Here is a 16915-nt window from a genome sequence, read left to right as displayed (position 1 = left end):
GGAAGTGCCCATTAAGCAAGGGGGATGATTCATTAAAGGCGGGAAATTCAAACATAAATATTTATTTACAAAATGTATTACATAAATATTATTGTGGTTTATTCGGGGATGACCACGACGTGGGTAAGTAGCTGGTCCATCCTTTTGTTCCGGGATCGCCTCTCGCCACCGTTGAAAGTTTTTGCGTTTCTTCCGGACTGAGTTTTAAGATTGTGTTTAATACTGGCACCAATCGGGACTTTTCGTCTCCATTATGCAACGTTACAAACTGAAAAAAAAATATATTAATTTTGAATTGCCCAATTTATATGTTTTTTCCAGAAATATAATAATAAGAATAATAAAGCCTAAAGAATAATAAACAAAAGTGGCGAAGTTTAACCTTAAGTGCTAGCTACTCTAACTTAACAATATAAACAGAAAGCAATTAGAAACTAATTAAATAAAAAAACCAATGTAATAAAAGCTTGCGATCTTTATTGTAAGGAAAAAAAATTACTACCAACATTAATGTCAGGATAAAGAGGTATTTGTTAACACTACTTAAGGGGGCTTAAGTAGAGCACAAGTTGATAATAAAAATAAAGTCAATTCAACAAAGTAGAATAATCTAAGGTCGATTGGTCAATAACGTATTTAATCTATAGTGCGAGTCTCTATAAGTTGGATAAAATTCATTAAATCAAAATTGTTCTCCTTTTCGGAAATATGCTCAGACACGTCTATTAGTATTTTAAATTGTCATTATTTTCATGCGAAAAAATTCTACACAGGGTGTCCTAAATGTGAGATATGACAAAATGAATTCTACCAATCCATATACCTGGAAATACATAAGTTCTGTGATGTATCTAAAGCATTGATGGGATATATTTACCCTTTAGACCTTTAAACCCGAATTGGACTATATATATCTCTAAAGAAAAAGTACCAACAAGCTTCTAAATAGAGCAGCTTCGGTACTAATCGTTTATTTCTTCTTTGTACTTGTACGTAAAGTAGAATAACTATTTTGTATTTAAATTTTGTAATTTTGGAAATAAATGTATTATTATTATTGGATTGTGTGGATCACAGAATACTATTGTCGAAACTAGAGAGATATGGCCTGCTGTCGAGGCTCATCCTTGGAATATGTCAAATCCTACTTGTTAGGTCGTGTTCAGAAGATCAATTTTGACAATTCCTTACAAGAAATGCAAGCTTCCACTGAAATTCGCCAGGGTTCTATCTCAGGACCACTACTCTTCCTATTATATATTAATAACTTGCCACTTCTACCAATAAAAGGCAAGGTGACAATGCGGCTGTCCCAAGCAAAAACAAAGTAACTGACATTTTTAATAAAATCGAGATTTTCAATTACTGCAGTTACTCTGTTTCTGCTTCACAATTTAGTATAAAATTTATTAAAATCGGTTCATAAACAACAGAGATATGAATATGCCTAAACCAATTAACTGCACCAAATTTTACAATTCCCCACACTAAAACAAAGCAATTACAAAATGCTATGCAAAAACAAAGTAACTCGCATGTCCGTTAATTTGTTTTTGCTCACAAGATTCAATTACTTTGTTTCTGCATGGGAAATTTGTGCCTATTTAATAAGTAAGTCAAGTGGAACGAGTTAAGCAGTAGTGTAAGCGAGAGTTCAAGGAAGAAGGATCGCCTCTTCGTCGAAAATGTCTTTTCGCACCAAAATAATAATGGATTATGCTTTACGGCCAGAAACTACTGGCGTTTTGTCACAAATAGTAAGTATTTTTTATAATGTGAAATTTTTGTAATATACATTTAGCACAAGCGTAATATTGAATGTAATGTCCTATGATTTAATATAAATGAATATTTATATAAATTAAATAAATGGTTTGTTTATCATATTATGGTTGCTTTTTCCATAGCCAATTGCGTTATTCTTATTTAAATACAGATTACTTTTTTAGAGGTTTTAAAGTCATCTTAATTTGTTTATACTTGTATACTAGATATTAAGTTTATATACTTAGATGTTTATTTCTTTTATTTACCTACTCAGAAATACATGGAGCCCCTTTAGTTATTTCCGGTAGTCAAATATGAGCATTCAGGGCTTTATACTGACTGCTTAGAAAGTCTGGAACAAAAGGAGGTATACGTTGCTAAAATTAAAGAAGTTTTTCAGACTAAAAATACTTCAATAAAAGAAAAAAATAATAAAATGGAAGCAATAGGAAGCAACATTGTTTGTTTAAAAGATTTAGTAAAAAACAAAAGGTTTGATGTTAGCGATGCAGGAAGTACGGTTGATGACAGTGATAAGGATCGAGATTATCGTCCTAGTTCCACCAGCGAAAGTGACAGCGAGATTATTTACCAAATAGGCAGCTCAAGTACAGAAAAAAAGGCGTCGCCTAATTAGAAAAATTAAAAAGGTTCTTGTTTGTTTTTTTAGTTGGTTTAATAATTTAATTTTCCATTTAGATGCCTTTAGCCAATCTAGAGAGTTCATTTAATATTGAAGAACATAGAAAGAAAAAACCGACCTGTTCAAAGCTAAAGCAAAAGATGAGTTTTAAAAGGAAGTTTTCAATCAGCGATGAACAGGTATTTTCAATTCTTCAGGCCATTGTTTTTATTTGCCTTTTATTAAACATGTGTATTTATTTTAGCCTGGCTGTAGTAAAATTGCCGTTGTACCCAAAATCTCCAATAATGATGAGAAATTATTAGATTTTGAGAAAGCTGTGGTAATATTTTGTAAACTTACGTTTATTGTTGTAGAAAAAAAAATTTTAGGCCTTTGGTGGTAAAAACCTCGAGATCATTGAAGAGTCCAGAATTCAATTGAAAAATAATGGCAAAATGCTTACTCTTGAACAAAAAGTGAGAAGAAATAAAAAGAATCATTCCTTAAGACCAATATGTAGAAACGTATGCAGAAGGAAATGTGGAGAATTAGATGAAGAAACGAAAAGAATATCACTATTGGTCGATGGATTATACAAGTCGCCGAAAGTGGCTTAGTAAGCATGTCACTTTAGTTCCTATTAAGCGCAAGTATTCACAAGCACTACACAATCGAGCAGAGTCTAGACTTTTTTCTTTACCAAAGTTACCTGATACCACAGAAATTTCAGTATGTAAGTTAACATTTTTAAATACTTTCGGATATAAAGCAGACGCTGTCATTACTCAATTGGTGTTAGCAATGAAAGCCGAACTTCGTGAAAGTGCTGTAAAAGAACGCAGAGGTTTAAATCCTAAACGAAAGGTCGATCGGAATATTATAAAAGAACATATTGAATCCTTGCATAAGCCACTATAGAAGAAAAAATGCTCCCAACACCAGATATCTACCTAGATAATTAACTATAGAGTTTTTATTTAACGATTTTATTTCACAACATCCCGGATTTTGCAAAATAAAAATTTACCGAAAAATGTTAAAACAGATGCACATTTAATTTTGTCAACCCAAATCTGATATCTGCGAAGATTGTACTTCTTTAAACAATAACAATAATTTAGAGGCCAAGGAAAAAATTACCATTCTTAAGTTAAAAGCTTCTCAGGCAAACGAAAAATATAAAGAAGACTCTGACGAGGCTGCACATTTTTCCAAAAATTGTTCTAAACGCATTTTTTCTATGCATCTTCAAAAAGTGTTATTAATTCCAATTATGCCCCAAAGTAAAACTTGTTTGTTTACAAGCAAACTGGTTGTTTTTAACCAGACATTTGCTACAATGAATAAAAATGACAAGAACGATAGTTGTTGTGTAGTCTGGCATGAAGCTTTATGCGGTAGGAAAGCAGAGTCATTGGTTGATGGAATGTTTGAGGTTATTAAAATGGAGCGCGATGTAAGCGAGTTTATATTTTAGTGCGAGAACTGTGCGGCACAAAATAAAAATTGGGTGTTATTCACCGCCCTGGTGAGCAAAGTAAATGAATCGTTTGGTCCACAAAAAGTAACGATTCGTTACTTAACAAAAGGTCATACACATATGAGTGCTGATGGGATACACGGCAATATTAAACAAAAAATTAAAAGAAAATAAACTGCTTACGATTTTCAAGAGCTTCTTGATTTAATTGCCAGTTCCAGAAAAAAAATAAAAATATTACAACTCACTGAGTTTCATGCATGGAAAAATAAAAAACGAACTGCAAGAAAAACAGACAATTGCTTGAGAGGTTTTTTATTAGCCGATTTGGTAGAAGTTCGCTTTTTAAAAGGTAAAACATGCCTCTATTATAAAACAAATTTTAGCGAAGAATATCAAGAACTTAATTTCTTGCAAAAGAAATACAATTTATCTACCGTGCCTAAGATGTTACCAAAACGTGGAATTAATGCGGATAAAAAGGAAAAAATTATAAGTGATTTACTTTCTCTAATGCCATAAAATCGAAGACTTTTTTGGCATACGTTCCTGCATCAAATTCCGAAGATTTGATTTCGACAAGAGATGCAAATGAAACCATAAATGAAGATTATTAGTTCGTTTTCCCTTATTTAATTTTCTTTCAAATTCGTTCTTTTATTTGTATACTTAATAAATTAGTTTATAAGAAACAATAATAATTATAACAATGTTATATGGACAATATTATTTACATTTATGTTTATCTTTATGAAGGGCAAGATTTCAGTTTGTAATTTTTATGATTTTTAGTGCCAAAATAAATCTTTTGCATTGACATTGTTGTATTATTTGTTACACAACATTTTTAGTCATTAAAACATCACAAAAATGCAGACCAAACATAGTTTATTTTAATTTTTTGACTAATGTGATAAAATAATGTAATGTTAGTTATTAAATACCTAATATTAGGTATTTACTTCGTTTATTCCTATTAGCATTTGTTTCTTTTTAATTTTCAAAAACAAAGCAAGTGCACTTACTTGGTTTTTTCCAACTTATTTAATTTTTTACAATTTTATACTCATGTGAAGAAACAGTTTTTTTTATTGCCAAACTAATTTAATATGCTTTAAACTGATTAAAATACCTATTGAACAAACGGCAGGGTATACTATTTGCTTCTTAGTAAATATGGTGTTGAAACCTTCATAAGCAACATAAGGGTAAAGCAGATTTATAAAAAGTCGTTTTTCTTAAAATCGTATTTTTAGCAGTTACTTGGTTTCTACTTGGGACAGCCGAATGTTTGCTGACGACATCACCATTTTGTGGCATGACAGATCTCGAAATGACGGTGTGATGAATCCCAAACGATCATATACATGAACATAAGTAAAAATAACACGCAGCTAAGGCGGTAGTCAATCTTACCTTAAAAACAACATTTTTCAAATATTCCAAATTCTCCGCATGTTTTTCCCTCTCTACGGACCTTTGCTGCCTTCGTATCTCCTCTTTAAGCACTTTATTCATTTGAACGTGTTTCGAGAGATCCTGCTCCGTGTCCGATAATAGGGCGGTCAAATGATTCACTTTGGATTCCTGTTGATAGAGTTGCTTTTTGAGAGCCATCACTTCGTCTTCAGATTTTGAGTCTAAAAATCAAAATTAATTACAATACACTAGCTAAATTAGTTTAAGTTACCTAAGAGCCGCTCCAAAGGAATCGGATGCACATTATTAGGGAGCGGGTTACTCTCAACGCTTTCGGAACCCTCTCCCTCCTCCCGAGGCATACTGGGAGGCACCGGGAAGGTACAGTGCACAGGAGACGGAGCTTTTTCCAATTTACTTTGCAGCTCTATGATTTCCCTGTTATGTTGGACCTCCAGTTCTGATATTTGCTGTCTGTAGCACTGCGATAAGGTATCTGCATGGACCTACAGGAATATTCCAAAAATTACTCCATATTATCCATAGGGATGGGGAAAAATTACTTTTAAATTTCTAACGGCTTCGATATGTTCACTTAATTCTTTTTGATGCTTAGCAGCAAGCTGGTCATTGTAGGATTTCAATTCTTCTACCTCAGTCTCTAGATCCTTGCACTTTGTTAGCAGGTTATCTCTTTCTTTTATTAGTACCTTGTTTTTTTGCTCTTCTTGACCCAACTTGTCTCTAGAATAAAAATACTTTACTAGAACTTTATTTAAAGAATGATTTTTATATTTGATGGTATATAATTGTACATTAAATTTTTGGAAATAAATAGTTCTTAGTAGATCTTGAGTTTGTTTTGCTATTTGAAATTAACAAATGTTTATTAGTTTTAGATCTATTTATATTTATAGTAGTAAATATAAAAAGGGATCTAATATTAGGAGTTTCACCATACAATAATTGTGCAGGGCATCTTCTTTTTTTTATATACAATTAAAAATGGTTTGTTTGTGCCTCTTTAGAGATTCAAAACCTCGTCTTTTGCCAGTTGGTTTTCAGGGGAGTTAAAGTACTTGATCCAGCAAAAGAAAATTTCAAATAAAAAATACATACTGTTGCAGACTACGAAGTCTTTTCAGATCTTAGAGCTAGGTGCAAAACTCTAACGGAGACTTGTTACCAGTACTTTATTTCAAATTTGGACCAGTTACTTTATACAAACCCCAAAAGTTTTTGGTATAAGTTTAATAACAGGAGAGCAACGAATAGGCTTCCTGATTTGATGACCTATAATGATGGGGAGTTTGCAGGTTGTGAACAAATTGCAGAGGGGTTTGCCAGGTTTTTTTTTCCAATGTCTATAATAGAGATAATAATGTCTTACCTTCTCGGCAGGCTGGTGTAAACATGACTATTCCAAATCCTAAATTATCCTTTGGATTAATTTTTCATAAGATCTTTCGAATACCCCTTAAACTTAGTGCCTGCCCTGATGGTATACTCAATTATTTTTTGAGAAAATGTGTATCGGCACTCTTATCCCCTCTTTATTTTATTCAGTAGGTCTTTAGACTTGACAGTTTTTCCATCCCAGTGGAAACTCAGTTTTATTATGCCTATATTTAAATGTGGTGCTGCTAATGAAGTGTGTGTGCACAGTGTGTCATCCCAAAACTTCTAAACAGTCTTATTTATGACCAAATTAATTTTTATTGCAAAGGACTTCTGTTAAGTGAACAGCATGGCTTCAGTCGTGGCAAGTCTGCTATTACAAACTTGTTGCTGTATCAGGGTGCTTTGGAGAGGGGTGAACAAGTGGATGTAATATATACAGACTTTTCCAAGGCATTTGACAGTGTCAACCATAGCTTATTATTAGAAAAATTGAGACTTTTGGTTTTTCAGATTGTTTGGTGGCCTGGTTTGCAAGTTTTCTTTCTGACAGATTTCAGCAGGTACAAATTGGGGATGCTACGTGGCATCTTATCAGTGTGACCTCTGAAGTTCCACAGGGTGGTCATTGTTCTCCCCTGTTGTTCAATATTTTCATTAATGATATTTTGGTTTGCTTTAAAAATAGTAATTTTTTGTTATTTGCCGATGATTTAAAGTTTTATAGGGTGATCAGTTCAGAACAAGACATGGTTCTCTTGCAAGATGATCTGAATAGATTGTGTGAATGGTGTGTTGGTAATAGTTTGGCTCTGAATGTGGGTAAATGCAGTAACATTAGTTTCTACAAAAGAAACAAACGGGTAACTTCCTTCTATACTATTGATAATGTTAATCTTAGGTAAAAGAATAGATGAACAATTGAATTTTAATACCCATGTAAATACTATTATAACTAAAGCATCTAAGGTCCTTGGTTTTGTCCTGTGCAATTGTAAGGATCTGTCGGTTGAAACTTGCAAAAGATTGTACATATCACTTGTTGTCTCTTTGTTGGAGTATGAATCAATAATTTGGTCTCCTCTGTACATGAATATTATGTATACAATGAAAATTGTATGGCACTGGAGAGGGTTCAAAATGAATTTCTACGATTCTGCCTTTATAAACTTCGCATTCCAGTTCCTAATGACCATTGTTATGATGAAGCAATGAACTTGCTGAATATGCGGAATTTACTTAAGAGGCGCACTGCGAATGATTTGGTGTTTATTTATAAACTTTTGAATGGCCTTGTGATTTGTCCCAAACTATTTAGTTAGGTTAGGTAGTATAGCTTTTATTTCTTTTTCAGAAATATATATATTTTTTGTAATGGGGTTGATCCCTTGTATAAATAAATGAATAAATAAATTTAAAAAAATTATTTTGTATAATCCAACTAGTTTTTCATTAAATTTTGTACTCTCTTTATCATCAGTCCAGGTGTTTCCTGAAAATAGGGATTATTCGGACGATGCTTGGGCCTTTGCACTATTATTACAGTAATTTCTTATGTACTGCACAGATCTGTTGCATTGGAAAATGTGAATCATTATTTTACAATTCCAGGCAGTTGAGGCATGAATTAAATATTTTCCTTCATACATTTCAAAATGCCAGGCAGTTATAAAACCCATGGAAAATATTTAGTTATCCAGTTAATGAGAAATTCATTTAATTTCAGGCAGTTTAACTGTGGATATTTTTTGCAGGGTAATTAAGTCATAATTTTGTATATTTTTAGGTAGTGGGAAAATTGAATAACTTAAGGCATTTTTTCCAATACTTTTAGAAGGTAATTATTCTATAATTCTAGGCAGTTAATTTATTTCACTCTGTTTAGTTTAATTAAATTAAATTATAATCTTCTCCTTTTATATAGTAAAGTGTTTTAATGGATTTTTCAATTTATTAGGTCCCTTATCAGCAGTTTTACTAGTGAAGGCATGCTAAACCATAATTTTTCCTTAAAGGTTTGAGTAATTTAATAATTTTCAAATTCCAGACAGTTTAGAGATGCTCAGTGAACACTAAACAGGATTCCAGGCAGTTTCATTAATTTTTTTTATGTAGACAGTTTATAAATTCAGATGACTAATTTTGCAATATTAAGAGCACAACTCATGGCAACCAAAAAAAAAAAACATTTATAAATGGCTTTTGTAATATATATAAATAATGAAAACAGGAAATTCAACCAGATAAACTAGAAATCTGGTCTCAAAAAACTACCTACAGTATCATATATTTATAATACCATAAGATTTAATAGTGTCCAACCCAACCCAACCCAATATCTTCCTTATTAAATTTTTTTTTGCATTAGATTGTCCAGGTGCCAGAATATAAACCTTGTTACAAAAAAAATCAATATAAATACTAATACATTCACCTTAATGATCCATTTGCCTTACCTAATACTTTTCAACTCCTCATTCAGCTGACAAGTTTGCTCCTTCAAAGTACAAACTTCCTCGGACAATTTTTCCTCAAGACCCAGATCCCTATTTTGGTTTTTCTTCAATACACTTTGAGCTCTCACCTTGTAAGTCTCATAATCTTCCTTGATGTTTCTCAGTTCATCTTCTTTTAATTTCAGAGTGTCTTGTGAATCTCTTAGGTCCTGATGGAGGCTCACTAGTTGATTGCGTAACTGGTCTCTCTCACTCTTCAGAGTGTTAAGAGATTTTTGATGTTCTGCAATGATTTTTGTGAGGTCCGTTGACAGTTCTTCATTTTCACTTCTTACTTGTTCCAGAAGCCTCATTGTGTCTTGCAACTGTGCTTCCTTTTGCTGCAACACATCCTCCATATGTGAAATATTCTTTTTACAAGCAGTGAGTTCAACACTATTGCTCTCAACACTCTCACTCTCTTCCCGAAGTCTCTCTTCTAGCAATTTATTCTGTTCTTTTAAAGCACTTATAGTTACTCTTTGACTTTCTAATTGAGTTTGCAAGTTTAAGTGTTCAGTTTTTTGCTTTTCAACTTTTTGGGAAAGCTCATGAACACTCCTTTCGTAATCCTGCATTTCCAGGTTTAAAACAGAATTTTTCTTACACTCATTGGTTGTTTGGTCTAATAAATCTTTAGTGTGTTTAAGTTGTTCTTTCTCATGACATAGTTCTTGCTCTAGTTTTGTTACTTTGGCTTCAGAATCTTTAATCAGCACATTTTTAGCTTCCAACTCTTTCCTTAGGGTTTGCACTTTGGCCCCTACTTGTTTCTTCCATGCTTCAACATTTTTCTTTTCATCCTTAAGTTTCTCAATTTCTTTGGTTAGTGTTGAAATAGTTTCTTCATTTTGCACCAAAAGCATTTTATCTTTTGAAATATTTTCAGCTACACTATTTAATTTTGAAAGGTATTGCATGTTCTCTTGTTTTAATTGTTCTGTTTCATCTTCCAAATTGTCAATTTGAGCTTGTAATACTTTTAAGGCTTCAGACAGTTGTTCTCTTTCCTTCTCAAACTCAGTTATGGTAATTGTTTGCTCCTTAATTTTTGCCTTCTGTTTCAATGCCAAGTTTCTTAATTTTCCATACCTCTCCTCCCAAGGCCCCTCAAGGTCCTTCAACCTGTTCACTTCTTCACTTCTCGAAATTGTTGAAGTGGACATTGCTTCACTTTCGGCATAACTAGTTTCTGCTGTGCTGTTCAATTTATCTTTAAGAGCCTCTATTTCATCCCTCAATCCATTGATAATATGGTTTTCTTCATTAAGATTTTTCAAGGAATTAAGCTCTTCAGATAAAGTTTTAATAGTTTCATCCTTCTCTGTTAAGGAGTCAATATTCTTGCTTGCTTGAGTTTCAAAGAGCTGTAACTTCTTTTTCATTTCCTCACAATGGGCTTCCAGCTTGGAGATAATTTCTCCTCTCTCTTTTAGAGCCTGGTTCATTTGGTTCATCTCGGAAAGCAATTCAGCATTTTCCCTTTTGTGATTTATTCCAATTTCCTCGCCCATGTGCTCTTCATCAGTTTGACATAGTGAATCCTCAAAAGTTTTACTGACAAATGATAAAAGTTTTTGTTGAAGTTCACTGTTGGTGGCTTCCAAGTCTTTATTTGTTTGAGCCAACCTTAGAATCTCTTCACTTGATTTTTCTGCAAACTGCTTTTCAGTTTCTATAGATTTTGTGAGATCGGTAATATGTTCTTGTTGGGAATTGATAATTTTGTTTAAGGCAGCAATTTCATTTTTCTCTATCTCATTTTCTATGGTATCTTCCAAGATTTTTTGCTTGGCTTGTAGTTCTTCATTAAGACTGCTCAGGTCTGTTTGGTACCTTAATAGTGTTGCATTCAGTTTTTTAATTTCTTCTTCTAAAAATGCATTTAGTTCCATCAACCTTGAAACTTCTTTAGTTGACCCTTTGAGGGCATCATTTAATTTATTAACCTCATCTTTCTGGCTTGCCTCAAAATCTTCAATAGTTTCTTTATACTGTGTTTGTTTAGCAAGCAAATCATTTTGAATTTTATCAAATGATTCCTTAAGTTTAATATTCTCACTCTCTATATTTTGATTAGTTTTTATAGCATTGTCTAATAATTCTTGCTTCATTTTGATTTTATTTGTTAAATCATCTATGTACTTATTAAGCTCTTCAATTTTTGCACTGATTACATGTCTGTCTTTTTTAAGGCTCTCATTTTCATGCTCAAGCCCATTGACAAGTTTAATTAAGTGCGAACTGGCAATACTTAACTGTTCCTTCCAATCTTTTATCTGGTCCGTATATTTTTTGAAAACATCTATAACTTGATTCTTCTCTTCCCTTATTTCCTTAATAGTAAAAGCAAACTTTTTAAGCTTAGAATGATATAATGTAACTTTATTTTTAAGTTTTTCATTCATACTTTCTATATTCCTATACTTAATATCACAATCATTATTGCTAGAACTATTCCTAATAATTTTTAAAGCTTGCAATTCTTGAGACAACTCTCTTATCTCATTTTCCTTCTCTTTTAAACTATTATTCAATTGATTGACTTCTTCCAAACTAAATGAGAGTTTATTTTGAAGCTCCTTCATGTGGTTGCCCCCTGATTTTTCTAATTCTAATAACTGGTTTCTTTGCTCAATCCCTATGCTTTTAAGCTCTGCTATTTGCTCCTCAAAAGTTGTGATGTCCGACAACAAAGTCTCATTTTCATCAGTGAGTCTTTTTACTTGCCTAGAGTATGAAATGTTTTCAGTTTCTAATGTGGAATACCTCTCATTTAACTGTTTAATTTTCGCTTTAAGATCTTCATTCTGGGTTACAAGAGCTAACTTCTCATCGGTGAGTCTTTCAATTAATTCTTTAGTGACATCGGATATTTCATGTTGCCTCAACTTCTCTCTAAGGCCAGTGATTTCTTCTTTCAGGGTTTCTTTTGAGGATTTCGCCTTTTGGGCTAATGTAATTAAGTTTTTGCACTTTTTGATTAGTTCCTCCCTTGCCAAGTCTTCTAGGTTAATTTTTTTCGGTTCTGAGGCCTCCATACTTCTTTTTTCAACTCGGTATATTTGAATGTAACTTTAATTAATGCGAAAAAAATGTTTTACTAAAAGGGACACATCGACATTTTCGCTAAGCTTAAGTTTTGACACTGACAGGTAAACAATAAACAAACAATGCTGCCAACCTGTAAATATAGTACCCGTTTGATATTAAGTTGTTGCTACATGAGCGATTGGGCACGGCGTTTGAATTTCGCATAATTAGCATGTTCGATGTGACCCAGTCCTCCCTTGTATTATGTTAAAATATTTATAACTCTGTAAGCGGAAATGCCTGTGTATAAGCCTGATGATGAGATCATCGACTTGATTTTGGTTCTTTGCAAGCTCAGCAAAGCTGAGTTTGAGGCGAGGGGAACACGGGAATGTATAACTGTAGCGTTGAGTTATTTTGTATAAGTTTAATAATAAATTATTGTCCTTTGTTTTGAAGATTTATTGTTTTATTTAGGGTTAAAGTAACCCCAGTGTTTACAACTCTATTCATTGTTCAGAAAAGTTCGGAAAAGGACCTTTTAGATATGGAAAGAATAATACGATTGCGTCGTAATAGTTGTACAAGTTTTGACAATATTGTGCAAGAAGCAGAACCAAAAGTTTACGTCTGAATTAGACAAACAGAACGAATCAATACAAAAATTTTTGTATTATATACTCTAAGCCTAAAAATGTTTACATAATTTGTATTTATATATCATCTAGTTCAGATTTTAATGACTTTAGAGAGAAATATTTCTGACATTCCTTACTCAGCGCATGTGATAGTATCAGGAGATTTTAATGTAGATTACAAGAATGGAACCTCTGCGTTGAATTTGAGATTGTGTGACTTGTTTAGATCTTTTAATTTGAAAATGTATATAAACTCACCTACTTGTATCACTAAATTTATGTGTCCAAATTTATACCGTTTCTAAATTTTTCCTAAGTTTTACTAATTTTATGTTTACTATTTGCCTGATTAATATACGAAATTATGAAATTTTTTAACAATCCATCTATCACAACCTTCTTTATGAGTAAAGATGGCTGTGTATCTATAAATAAATAATAATTAAAAATACATCTTTAAATACGTATTTTATGCTATCTAATTTTTATATTTTCAGTATTAGTTTAATAATTATAATTTTGCTTTAGAGCTCTTTCAGACGGGGATACTGTATGCGAGATACAGAATTACGACCGGATACGTTTTACTTCTGTATCGCATACAGTCTTGTCTTGTTGTTTTAGTTCGAAAATAGACCCAGTGTAGTGCAGTTGTAGTTTTAAATTATGGAAATAGAAAAGTGTATTGCGGTGTAGTATTTATTACATAATAAGAAGAAGAAACTAAAAAGGAGGCGTATTTTGTGAGTCCATCCCATGTTGGGATTAAGAGAAAGCAAGAGAATGTATAATTTATTGTATCAAGATTTGTTGCAAGATTCATCGAATTTTTTTAATTATTTTCGAATGTCTATTCAGTCCTTTGAGGAACTTCATAATATTTTGAAAATCAGACTTGTTAAAAAGGACACAAATATGCGTAGAAGTATTGCGTCAAAAGAACGACTAGCCATGACATTAAGGTAAGGAAAAAATACTTATAGTTTTTTTATTTTTAACGAATTTTTATTTAAAGTATTCCAAAAGAAATTTAATAATTATCTTATTACTTAATCTTTGTAGTTTACAAGGAGATCGATGATGGATCCGTCTGTTGAGGTGGCAGTTGATTCAACGGAATGGGGTGAGAGGAGGGGAATTGTTTCTGGTCTTGTGTTGGTTGAAGATTGGGACGCTAAATGGGAATGAGTGGAAGAAGGATGACCATAAACGTGCAGATGTGAAGATGATGACTTATGTTGTGTAAAGGGGGGATTAGGAGTGGAAGGATAAAACGGCAAATGTAGTACATGGTTGTAATTTAATGCATATTGAGGGGGTAATAAGGCAGATTTTATCGATTATATCATTGCCAATTTCACATCCATCTTTTTGTCAATTGGAACTCTTTTAAAGTCAGACAGTAGCGAAAGAAGGTCGACCTCCGTCATTATCTAGAATAATCTCATTTGTTTGTCGCTGTTCAAGACTTGCCTTCAATAGTTTCACTATCTCGGTGTTATGCTCGGTTTCCGATGCCCCTTTCCTTTTTTTCTGTACATGTGTAGGCCTTATAGGAGTAATATGCTCGTTTTGTTCATGATCCGAAGTTTCTCCGATATTCTCATTTTCCTCTATAAAATTTGAAGTGGTCCTAAAATAAATCTATTAATTTGGTAGTTCATAATTTGACAAATTAAATTTTTATACTCTCTATTTGAAGAGCATCGCATCAAAAATGACAGCTGTTCAGAAAATATATAGATTTTCCAAGAAGCTCCGTCACCACTTTTTTTCTTTTTTCTTTTCGCCAACTCTCGAGCAAAAGAGTTTCTTAAATTCTTCCATTTTTTTTGAAGATCATTCCCTGAAAAATTTAAAAAAATTTTTTTTTTACTATTTTCAGGTACGTGATGACTGGTTGCTCACTTACTGAGCACTACATTACAACTACAGAGTTGCAATTTCAACAGCGAGTGGAATAATTCAGCAGACATGCAAGCTAATTTGGATATTTATGAAAGAACAATGTATACCATACCAATGCCCACACGAGAAAAATGGTTAGAAATCGCAGACGGTTTTTTGAAAAATGCAAATTATCCACACTGTTTGGGTGCAATAGACATATCCGGAGTATAAAACCACAACATAGTGGTTCACTTTATTTTAACTATAAACAATTTTTTCCAATTCAACTTTTAGCTATGTGTGACTCGAATTATTGCTTTACATTTTTAGATATTGGAGATTATGGCAAAAACAGTGATTCAAGCATTTGTATAAGAACTTAACGTCAGAAAAGCTAGATTTTCCGAATCCAGATTTTTTGCCACAAAAGAAGGATTACGAAATCCCATATGTTATTGTTGGAGACGAAGCGTTTGGTTTATCCTTCAATGTTATGAGGCCATATGGTGGAAAAAATCTATCATCAAACAAGAGAATACATAATTACCGATTGACTCGAGCACGAAGATTTATTAAGTGTACTTCTGGAATACTTTCTAACAAGTGGAGAATATTTCACAGACCACTCAACGTGTCAGTAGTCAAAGCTTGTACTGTGCTCCATAATTTTTTTGTTCCATAAAATTCCATAAAATTGGATAGTTGTTTTTGTTTTGTTGAAACCAGTCACCCAGGTTCCACTTCGTTTCTTCCTTCCTGTGAGCTGGGACAAGGGTAGATGGAGCTGGGGTAACAATACAGCAGAAACGAACGAAATATTTGGAAATTTAGACACAAAATCAAGTGGGAACTGTTCAAAAACCGTTGAAAAATTAATGATTTATATCAGGAGAAACCATTCACCCAGGTTCCACTTCGTTTCTTCCTTCCTGTTAGCTGGGACAAGGTAGAATGAGCTGGGGTAACAATACTCCAATTTTGTTCGTACACGAACAAAATTATGATGGATGTAAACATGAAGATACCTTATCCGTCCAAGGATTGTATGATGATGATTATGTTGCGGAAACAGGAGCAGGTTCTGCAAGATCAGCGACTGTTATTCGCGACTATTTTGCTGACTAGTTCATGAATACTGATATATAACCCTGGCAGAATAGCTGCATTGCAGTGTGAACTAATGATGTTGAAATTTTGAAATTTATTTTTAATCCTAATATAATCTTATCAATTGAAATATCTTTTTATTTACTTTACGAATTTATATTATAATAGAATTTATTATTATAAATAAAAATGGTATTACAAGTTTTTTTTAACTTTAACAGAAGTGTACTTTACGCTCCGAAAATTTGAACATATCGATATGAGACACCTTGTATAATGGTGAGTTAATTTTAAGATACTAAGTATTTTTGGGACAATAAATTTCATTTAATATAATCCCATATTATGTAAACTTTTTAGCCTGCACTACTTACTTAAAATAATGTAATATTTATTTGAAATAAAAATATGCTTAATGCTAAATAATACTTATCATATTCATCTTGTTAAGCTGCTGTCTCAGGATTGCTGTTTTTTATTTCTATCGCAATAATCTGGGTGCGCTGTATCCCATAAACAGGGATTTGGTTCCACCAAACTTCAAAGACTGCACGTTCCATTTCTATATATACTAATTCTTTACTACTGCAAGACTGCAAGAAGAAAAAAACCCAACGCCTATGTTCTACCGTATTCACTGAATAAAAAGTATGCGTGTCTGAACAAGTCCATATAACATAATGATAGTTCTGTATGCGGCATACGCATTTGACTGTCGCCGGCGGCCGAAAGATGAGCGATACCGAAGTTTGCTTTCGGCATACGGAATGCGTCGCCAATGCTGTGTCAAAGGTTCGATTTGGGTGTATGAAATATTTGTATCTCGAATACGCGTATCCTCGTCTGAAAGCGCTCTTAATAAGTAAACCATATTTTCACTTTGTCTTTGACTATTAAATAAGATACTCAGAAAATAATAATCAAGAGACTAGACGTAAGCAAATTTAGACGCTTTTTCAGCTGCATCAATACTAAAAGCGATGCAATTAGTACGCACGATATTTACGTCTAGCTTGTTGCTTGTGAATCGAACTTAAAATTTCATCAGGTGATGCGATTACAG

The 16915-nt window shown here is 32.8% G+C and overlaps 2 protein-coding genes across 2 annotated transcripts; one reads left to right on the top strand and one right to left on the bottom strand.

The window, feature by feature from the left end:
* Nucleotides 1-46: 46 nt before the first annotated feature.
* LOC126744260 (GRIP and coiled-coil domain-containing protein 2-like) lies at nt 47-12325 on the bottom strand. Its single transcript, XM_050451632.1, has 5 exons — nt 9146-12325; nt 5855-6035; nt 5563-5797; nt 5289-5512; nt 47-268 (listed from the first exon to the last, which is right to left on the bottom strand). The coding sequence occupies exons 1-5, from the start codon at nt 12223-12225 to the stop codon at nt 89-91; spliced, it is 3900 nt and encodes a 1299-aa protein (XP_050307589.1). The 5' UTR covers nt 12226-12325; the 3' UTR covers nt 47-88.
* On the top strand, nt 2002-4419 carry LOC126744264 (uncharacterized). The gene is made up of 3 exons (XM_050451637.1): nt 2002-2589; nt 2655-2732; nt 2782-4419. The coding sequence occupies exons 1-3, from the start codon at nt 2467-2469 to the stop codon at nt 3007-3009; spliced, it is 429 nt and encodes a 142-aa protein (XP_050307594.1). The 5' UTR covers nt 2002-2466; the 3' UTR covers nt 3010-4419.
* Nucleotides 12326-16915: the final 4590 nt, after the last annotated feature.

The sequence above is a fragment of the Anthonomus grandis genome, chromosome 13, assembly GCF_022605725.1.
Source record: "Anthonomus grandis grandis chromosome 13, icAntGran1.3, whole genome shotgun sequence".
Taxonomy (NCBI): Eukaryota; Metazoa; Arthropoda; class Insecta; order Coleoptera; family Curculionidae; genus Anthonomus; species Anthonomus grandis.
The sequence above is the reverse complement of the archived record's forward strand: the minus strand, read 5'-3'. Positions and strand labels throughout refer to the sequence as shown.